The 9,815-nt window shown below is 42.5% G+C and overlaps 1 protein-coding gene across 1 annotated transcript; it reads left to right on the top strand.

The window, feature by feature from the left end:
• Positions 1 to 2,533: 2,533 nt before the first annotated feature.
• Positions 2,534 to 4,765, top strand: LOC109166769. Its single transcript, XM_019315658.1, has one exon. It carries the CDS (start codon positions 2,534 to 2,536, stop codon positions 4,763 to 4,765), a length of 2,232 nt encoding a protein of 743 aa, XP_019171203.1.
• The last annotated feature ends 5,050 nt before the right edge of the window (positions 4,766 to 9,815 follow it).

The raw sequence follows: 9,815 nt of genomic DNA on the forward strand, positions 1-9,815 counted from the left end.
ATTGTCTACGTGTTGATCGTTAATTGCGTTGTAAAGTGTCTAAGCATGGTTTTGGGTTCCACAATGGTTCCCGGGGCGTTTTGTGTATAAAGAGTCAGTGGGGGGTAGGTGGGGGGGGTAGGGGACCCGCCACCTACCCGCGGCCAGAAGGGAGTCTCTGGCAGCGGGCAGCTGCCCGCCGGCGACCCGCTGCCCGAAACAGTGCTTACCGGCGGGCAGCCGGCGGGTGGCCCCCCCACCCACCGGCTACCTGCTGGAAATCTCCCCCATTCGGGACCCCGGCTTCCCCGTTTGATGTTTCCCCGATCCCCGTGGTGTCCCAACGGACTCCGTTCATCGTGCCGTGGCTAGTTTGATGTTTCGGGTACCGTTCGTAGGTTTATGAGTCTTATATATTGCATGCTAGTTGAATTGGTATCCCGTTTACCTAGGTGGAAGAAGTATGAACCCCTTAGGACCATTCTTAGTATGTGAAGGATCACGCATAGGTTTTGTTATACGTTTTCTCCCCCTTCCCAATGTGTTAATGTGGGTTGCATGTGCTTGCTATGTGTTATGTGTGCATGATACCCCAATTCGATTGCGATCGGATTGGTTATTCCTGAGCTGCGGTTCAGAAGCTTGCTGTGGTCAGATTTACACTCTTGGGCTGCGGTTCACCGTTTGGTTGCGATCAAACGTTTCTACATGAGCTGCGATTCATATTTCCTGGCTGCGGTCAGATGACATTCTCTTGGGCTGCGGTCCACTGTTTGGTTGCGATCAAACATTATGATGAGCTGCGGTTCATCGGTCGGTTGCGATCGACCCCTCCGTGTTGCGATACGGGGCAGGGTGCTGCGGGGCCGTGTCAGAGCTATATGCGCTGACCCTCATGTATGGGCATGCGATTGGTCCTGTGGCGCTGATGTTATCACATCTGTGCATGTTTTTATAGCTTTTCTGATTCATTTTAGAAACAATGTTATTGAATCATGTCCATTTATTACTTGTTTTCCTTGCTTTCTCGTTAGATTATGATTTTACACTTGTTTTGAATGCCTTACGGTGTCGGTAGTGTTTTTCATCACCATTACAGGGTGAGCGTGAGAGCAAGGGAAGAATTTCAAGCACGAAATGATCAAAAGAGGAAGAAGTCGAGGATCAAAAGAGGAAGAAGTCGAAGCATCAGCAATTCGACGCGTCGAGCCCATGCCTCGACGCGTCGAAAAATTCTAGTAGCTTCAAACATCGCACATTTTGGAGGCTCGACGCGTCGAGCATGATCTCGACGCGTCGAGATCGCGGAGAGACGTTAATTTGGAAGACTCCAAAATTGATGCCATCGGGTTTCTACTATAAAAAGATCATCTTCTATCAACCCTAGGCCCTTTTTTTCTTCTGCGATTTCGGTGTTTTGAAGGCAATCAAGAGCAAAGCACAAAGAGGACCAATTTGAAGATTTACAACTAGCTTTGGAATAGAGAACTTGCTAGAAAGATTCGGGAGAACTCTTTCACTCTTACTCTTATTCTCGTTGTTATTTGTTTATCTTTAAGCATTGAATTTACTGTTATTATGGCCATGAGCGGCTAAATTCCTTAGGGATTTTTGGGTGAATTTGTTTATGAACCTATGTGCCTTGTTCGTTAATTTCTTAATATATTTATGTTTGGTTTTATGATTTGTGTTGCAATCTTGTTTTAACCTGTTGTTATTGGTAATTAAAGGCCTAAATTACTAGCTTCATAGTCATATTTGTGTCACCAATGGGAATTGGGGCATAAATTAGAGCACACACGATTGCACCTAATGGTTAGACCTTGGGAAAGGGGAATTTATTAGGGGAAGTTTATTCTAGATTGTTGCTCATCGGGAGATGGTAGTAATTAGGAATAATTGAATGCTGATCTTCGATCTTATCGGGTGTTTAAGCCACGGGAGTGGAAATTCACTAGGAATAGAGATTACGGGAGTAATTCGATTCCACTTTGCATTCCCACACAGATCTTAATTCCAAACCAAATATTACAAACGTTAATTGGCACTAGGTGATTAAACATTGTGATCCCAAGAATCCCATTTTGCTCTATTGTTTACGAAACATTAATATTTGTTTTATTTCTTGCTCGTTATTTTATGCAACCAATCAACCATCAAGTTTCGCTCAGACTAGCTCTTATGAGTAAGCGAGTAATTAGTGATTAGTACCCCATCTCCCTGTGGTTCGACTACCTGAATACTCCGGGAATTATTTGTTTGCAAATATACTACGCATCAAATTGGCGCCATTGCCGGGGAGGTGGCGCTACGTACTAATATTAGTGAAAGTTTTATTTTCGGAGTCTAGTCTTTTTTTTTTTAATTTTCTTTTCTTTTATTTTAATTCATTTTTATTTTCGCTAATCGATAACGAGTTTCTTGTGTTGAGCTGTGTTTCTGTTATCAGCGGACTTGGTGTTATATGCGAACTCGCTCTTCAGGGAACAAAGGATTAGAACCTTTTAACCGAGAGATCGAAAAGCGAGCCAAGTTCTTAAGAAAACAGGTTAGGATGGCGAACAATGGAAATCAGAACAATCTGGCTCTCGATGGAGAGGGAGTCAATCAACCACTACGCATTGGGAGGCCCATTTCAGATTACGTTGCTCCAGATGCAGCAGGACATGGAAGTATCAATGTGCCAGGGGTTGATGCTAATAATTTTGAAATAAAACCTGCTATAATTCAGATGGCTGCTTCGGATCCTTTTGGTGGGTCACCAACAGAAGACCCTAATGCTCACATTGCAAAATTTCTGAGGTTTTGCAGCACTTTCAAAATTAATGGAGTCCCGGGAGATGCTATCAAGCTTCGCCTCTTTCTATTCACTGTAAGGGATAAAGCTAACAGTTGGCTTGCCTCTTATCCGGCGAACTATTTTGAAACTTGGGACCAGTTGCACAGAGAGTTCCTTAAGAGATTTTTTCCCATATCTAAGACTCAGAAAATGAGGAGATCTATTCAGAATTTCAGACAGTTAACTGGTGAGTCTTTGGCAGAGTCATGGGAGAGATTCAAAGAGATGAGGATACAATGTCCTCATCACGGTATTCAGAATTGGGATTTAATGATGGCTTTCTATGAGGGATTACTGGACAATTCAAAAATCCTAGTCGATGCTTCACCGGGAGGATCATTTACAATCCTAGAGCCAGATCAAGCTGAAGAATTGTTGGAAAAGGTTGCGATGAATGGGACGACTTGGTATTCAGAGAGATCTCCCCAGAAGTTGATAGGAGGCGTGACTGAAGTTGATCAGATATCCGCTCTATCGGCTAAGTTTGATAATGTAGCCACTTTAGTTCAACAGTTGGCCCAGATTACTATCAAGAATCAAGCTTCAGGTAATGTTTCTAAAGCTTCTACTCCTCCAAGACCTGTAATGATGTGTGAGTTGTGTGGAGGAGAGCACAATTCAGAGGAGTGTCTCAGTGTTGATTCTCAAGCTACAATGGAACAAGTTGATGTGGTAGGGTATGGTAGTATACAACCGGCATTCCAACAACGAGGAACCTACAATCCAAATGCATCGAGGAATCATCCTGGTTTCTCTTGGGGTAATCCAGCTGGGGCGGCTAATCCCCAGTACTTAAATAGTAGAAGTCAACCACCAGGATTTCAGGGGCAGCAAAATTTTAGAGGAAATCATCCACCACAATTCAGGCAAAACCAAGGATATCAAGTTCCAGTAAATCAATCCAAGCCTAATGTGGAAACACCGGTTCCGTCGAATATGGAATTATTGTTGGAAAAATTGGTTAAAGGTCAGTTAGAGATTACAGAAAGGTTGGATCGGATGGATACTCGCCAAAATATGGTTGAAAATCAGTTAGCAAATCAACCATCTATATCAAGTACTAAAGTCACAGGTAAGTTGCCAGCTATGCCCGAAAAACCAAGAGAACACATGAACGCCGTCACCACTAGGAGTGGGAAGCAATTATTGGACCCACCGTATCCTAATGGGGAACAAATTGTCAAGAAGAATCTAGAAGGTGAAAATGAGAAAGTGAATGAGGGTGTTATTGCTCAAGATAAGGAAGATGAGATACAAGAAATTGAACCCGTAAAGAAGCATACACCACCTCTACCCTTCCCACAAAAATTCCAGAAATCTAGGGAAGAGGAAAGAAGAGCAAACTTCTACAGTTTGATCAAGCAACTGGATATCACCATTCCTTTTATTGATGCTGTGACCGAGATTCCCTCGTATGCTAAGTTTTTGAAAGAGATTTTATCCAACAAGAGGAGAGCTGAGAATCGTGAGACAGTAGCAGTAAGTGAAGAATGTAGTGCTTTAATTCAAAACAAGCTTCCTCCAAAACTTAGGGATCCTGGGAGTTTCCCTATCCCTTGTGTTATTGGAGGATCACTTGTTCAAAAAGCTTTATGCGATTTAGGGGCAAGTGTGAGTTTGATGCCTTATTCTTTGTGTCAAAAGCTGCAACTTGGAGAGCCAAAACCTACATCCATAACTCTTCAGTTGGCAGACAGATCAGTGAAATATCCTATCGGAATTTTGGAGGATGTGCCAGTGAAGATTGACAAATTTTACATTCCGGGAGACTTCGTGGTTTTAGAGATGGAAGAAGATGCTAAAATTCCTATTATCCTTGGGAGACCATTCTTGGCAACCGCTGGAGCTATAATTAATGTCAAAAAAGGAACCTTAGTTCTTGAGATTGGAGAAGATAAAGTTGAATTTAATGTTTTTGAATTGGCTAACAAATCTTCTTCGTCTTGATTCTTGCTTTTATATAGACGAAATCGACTCATGTGTTGCAACTTATGAGAGGGGTAAATGGATCTCCAATGACCCTTTACAACTCGAAGGTGAAGATTCTACAAAGAGTGAATGCTTGGAGGATGGTACGAATGATGAGGAATCACAGGAATTGCCACTAATATTCCTTGCCTGTAACCTCGAGGAAAAGGAACCACCATAGGTAGAATTAAAACCTTTACCAACAAACTTGAGGTATGCTTATCTTGGTCCAAATTCTACTTACCCAGTGATTGTAAGTGCTCATTTGAAAGATGATGAAACAGAAAAATTATTAAATGTGTTAAGAAAACATAAGAGAATCATTGGTTACACTATTGATGATATTGTTGGAATTAGTGCTTCCTACTGCATGCACAGGATTAACTTAGAGGATGGGCGTAGACCCAGTGTTGAGCACCAACGTAGGTTAAATCCTACGATGCAGGAGGTTGTGAAGAAAGAGATCCTAAAATTGTTGAAAGCTGGCATCATTTATCCTGTTCCTGACAGTAAGTGGGTCAGCCCTATTCACGTGGTCCCAAAGAAAGGGGGGACAACTGTAGTCCACAATGAGAAAAATGAGCTCATTCCTACCAGGTTAGTCACTGGGTGTAGGATGTGTGCGGACTACAGAAAGTTGAACGATGCCACCAGGAAGGATCATTTTCCTCTTCCGTTTGTTGATCAGCTGATTGAAAGGATGGCTAAGTACTCTTACTTTTGCTTTCTTGATGGTTTTTCGGGGTTCTTCCAGATCCCAATCCACCCTGATGACCAAGAGATGACTACGTTTACATGCCCCTATGGCACCTTTGCATATCGAAGGATGCCATTTGGGTTATGTAATGCACCAGCTACATTTCAAATGTGCATGTTAGCCATTTTTTCCGATTTAGTTGAGAAGACTATGGAAGTTTTCATGGATGATTTTTCTGTATATGGTTCTTCTTTTGATAATTGTCTTGATAATTTGGATGAGGCATTAAGAAAGTGTCAAGAAGCAAACCTTGTTCTAAATTGGGAAAAATGTCACTTTATGGTACAACAAGGGATTGTTCTTGGACACAAGATATCAGAAAAAGGCATTGAAGTTGACCCGGCCAAGGTGGAAGTCATAGAGAAATTGCCACCACCTGTTTCAGTAAAGGGAATAAGGAGTTTTCTTGGCCATGCAGGGTTCTACAGGAGATTTATCAAAGACTTTTCAAAAATCTCTAAACCTTTAACTCAATTGCTTTTAAAAGATGCTAACTTTGTTTTTGATGATGCTTGCCTTGAAGCTTTCTGCAGATTGAAGAAGGCATTGACAACAGCTCCCATAATGTCACCGCCATATTGGAACTTACCATTTGAGATTATGTGCGATGCTAGTGACTATGCTGTAGGGGCCGTCCTTTGTCAAAAGAAGGGCAAGTGCCTACACCCAATTTACTATGCAAGCCGTACTCTTGATGCGGCTCAGGTTAATTATGCCACAACAGAAAAGGAGATGCTGGCTGTGATTTTTGCTGTTGATAAATTTCGATCCTACCTGAACGGATACAAGGTCATTGTCCATACCGATCACTCAGCATTGAAGTACTTGATGAGCAAAAAGGAATCCAAGCCAAGACTGATGAGGTGAACCCTTCTGCTTCAAGAGTTTGACTTGGAAATCATAGACAAAAAGGGAACTGAAAATCTTGTAGCTGATCATTTGTCCCGATTAGAGAACCAAAACGAAGTGGCTGAAGGAGAAAATATTCCAATCAATGATTACTTCGTGGGAGAGCAACTGATGGCTCTTCGTGCTTTATGCCCTGGTATTCAGATTTGGTAAATTATGTGGTTTGCCAACAATTTCCACCAAATGCTTCTAGGTCATTGAAGAAGAAACTACAAACTGATGCAAAATTCTATCTTTGGGATGAACCGTTTCTATACAAGAGATGTGCAGATGGAATATTAAGAAGATGCTTACCCGAAGACGAGGTAGAAAGTGTCTTAAAGCATTGTCATTCATCACCTTATGGAGGGCATTTTGGACCTTCTCGAACCGCGAAAAAGGTTTTACAGTCAGGATTTTATTGGCCCAGTATATTCAAAGATTCACATTCTTTCGTAGCTCGTTGTGATAAGGGCCAAAGAGTGGGCACAGTGGGAAGGAGAAACGAGATGCCTCAACAAAGTATTCTTGAAGTGGAACTATTTGATGTCTGGGGTTTGGATTTCATGGGTCCATTCCCCAAGTCTTTTGGTAATGAATACATCCTAGTGGCAGTGGACTATGTCTCCAAATAGGTTGAAGCCATTGCTTGTCCTACTAATGATTCCAAGGTTGTCATCAAGTTCATCAAGAAGAATAGTTTTGCAAGGTTTGGGGTACCAAGAGCTTTGATCACTGATAATGGACACACTTTTGCAACAAAGCGTTGGGGAAAGTTCTTGAGAAGTATGGAATTCATCACAGACTCTCTACACCATACCATCCCCAAGCCAATGGTCAAGTGGAACTGTCAAACCGGAGAAATCAAATCCATTCTTGAGAAGGTGGTCAATCCGTCTCGAAAAGATTGGTCCACAAAGCTTGATGATGCATTGTGGGCGTATAGGACCGCTTTCAAGAATCCTATTGGAACTTCTCCTTTCAGACTTGTTTATGGGAAACCTTGTCACTTGCTCGTGGAGTTAGAACACAAAACCCATTGGGCAGTCACGACGCTCAACATGGATTTGCAACTCGCAGGTGAGAAGAGGCTACATCAACTAAACGAACTTGACGAATTCAGGCTCGAAGCCTATGACAATGCGAAAATCTACAAGGAGAAGACCAAGAGGTGGCATGACAAGCACATTCTAAAGAGAGAATTTGTCCCGGGAGACGACGTCCTTCTATTCAATTCAAGGATGAAATTATTCCCAGGAAAATTAAAATCCAAGTGGACTGGGCCACACAAAGTGATTAAGGTACATCCATCGGGTGCCGTGGTGCTTCAAGGAACACAAGATGAATTCACGGTCAATGGACAAAGGTTGAAGCACTACTATTCACCGAGGAACCTAAAGTCAATGTGATACATTGCCTTCATCTCCCGACCTACATGTGACACCTTAAAGGAGGTACAGTCGAGCTAGCGACGTTAAACTTAGCGCTCCATGGGAGGCACCCCATGTTATCCATTAATTTATCGCATTTTATTTCTTGCTAATTATTTAGTTCTAGTTTGTTTTACAAAATTTGAGTGTTTTTTTCTGGTTTCTGTGTCAAACAGCGGTATAGGGGTTGTTTTCGGCTAAGTAAAAAGGCCAAAAATCGACCTAGGCGAAAAATTCCATACTGGAATTTTTCGACCACTGATTCGAAGGGATAGCCTACTGGAAATTTTCGACGCGTCGAGCCATAAACTCGACGCGTCGAAACCATCGCGTCTCGAAAATTTTCCTACTGGAAATTTTCGACGCGACAGAATAGATCTGTTAAATTGCGACCGGCGGTCCGTTTTTCTCCCAAACTCATAATTCTCTCTCAATCTCTCACTCGCCCAAGATACCCCAGGTCCGAATCCTCTGGTTCTCCTCTCCATTCACTTCCTAAAGCTGCAAGGTAACAATAATCACTCTTTTCTACTTTCAATTTCTTGATTTGGAGGTGCATTTTTTCTCTATTCTTGGGTAGGCGCCCCTACCCACGAATTTTTCCCCTGATTTTAAATTTTTGGTAGATAAATTGCCCATTGTTGATTACTAAATGATTGATTGTTGCTATATACATGTTGTAATTGCTACATTAGAAACCATTGCACTCACATTTTGATTTAATTTTCTAAATTTCTTCGTTGGTTGTTTAAGCTCTATTTCACTTTGTTTTGATAGTTTTAATTCCTTATTTTAGTCTATGATGATTGTAGACCTTGCTTCTGATGATGGGTACCCTTGTTTTGTTGTTTGGTGAACTTGTGGATGAATTTGATATGTCAATTTTACATAAACCTAGTGTTAAAGTTCATGCCCACAAGGTGTTTGATTAATTGCCCAAGTGAAGTTTGTGCCTTGATTGAAAAGTTTGAAATCCTTAGACTCACTTTTGATATTTTGGCTATAAATTCTAGATCAAGTACTTGAAAGTTTTGTTTTATTTTTTTAGGTTTTTCCTATGGCACCAAGAGCCCGTCAACCATCCAAACGGCCAAGAGCCGAATCTTCGCAAGTCCGGGAACAACCCAACATGCTGGCACAATATAAACGTTTTGTAACAGACGCAGCGGCTCAACGATACCATCAGTTGATGTCTGCCCGGCCCGTTCTAAAAGAACGTGGCGCACATATAGTGGTCCCGGAAGCGTGGAATTGGGCACCCCGATTCCTTGCTCAACCAGGAGATGCATTTAGCAATCTGGTGCGGGAATTCTATGCGAATGCAAAGGATGGCCTCGAAACTAATGTTTGTATTGTCCGGGGCGTTCCGGTCGACTTCTCGGCGGAAGCCATTAATGAGTACTACGGTACGCGTAATTACATGGGCGATGATTACTTAAATCGAGATATGGGTCGTGGCCACATGGACCAAGATTGGCTGAACCGTATTGCACAATTCTTCCACCGACGGCCGAATGGAATATCAGGGGGGGTGTAGCCTCCCACATGGACTACAAGTATTTTAAGACTGCTGACAGGGAATCTTGGACTTCATCAAAGCGAAACTTGTCCTAATTCTCACAAGGGGACTGTCCGAAAAGACTTAGTGCTCCTTACCTACTGCATCCGGCAACGCAAGACTATTGACATTGGCCATATCATCAACGGCAATATCCGCGAAGCTGCTGATGCGAAGGGTCGATTCTACCTCGGCCACTCCTACCTCATTACGCATCTTTGCCAGCTGGCTGGGGTTCCTATTGATGAATCCCAGGAGGTCAAGTTAGCTCCACAAGCCTTCATATCTGAGCATTACCTAGAGAAACGCTACAAGACCGGTCAGCAATTCGGGAAGAGGAAGATGATGAAGATGATGAAGGGGGCGATGATGCGATTGCCCCACAGATGGCTGCAC

This window comes from Ipomoea nil, unplaced genomic scaffold (genome assembly GCF_001879475.1).
Source record: "Ipomoea nil cultivar Tokyo-kokei standard unplaced genomic scaffold, Asagao_1.1 scaffold3105, whole genome shotgun sequence".
Lineage (NCBI taxonomy): Eukaryota > Viridiplantae > Streptophyta > Magnoliopsida > Solanales > Convolvulaceae > Ipomoea > Ipomoea nil.

Bases quoted from the DNA above. Each gene is read 5' to 3' on its own strand.
- LOC109166769 (XM_019315658.1), top strand. From the start codon at position 2,534: ATGGCGAACAATGGAAATCAGAACAATCTGGCTCTCGATGGAGAGGGA.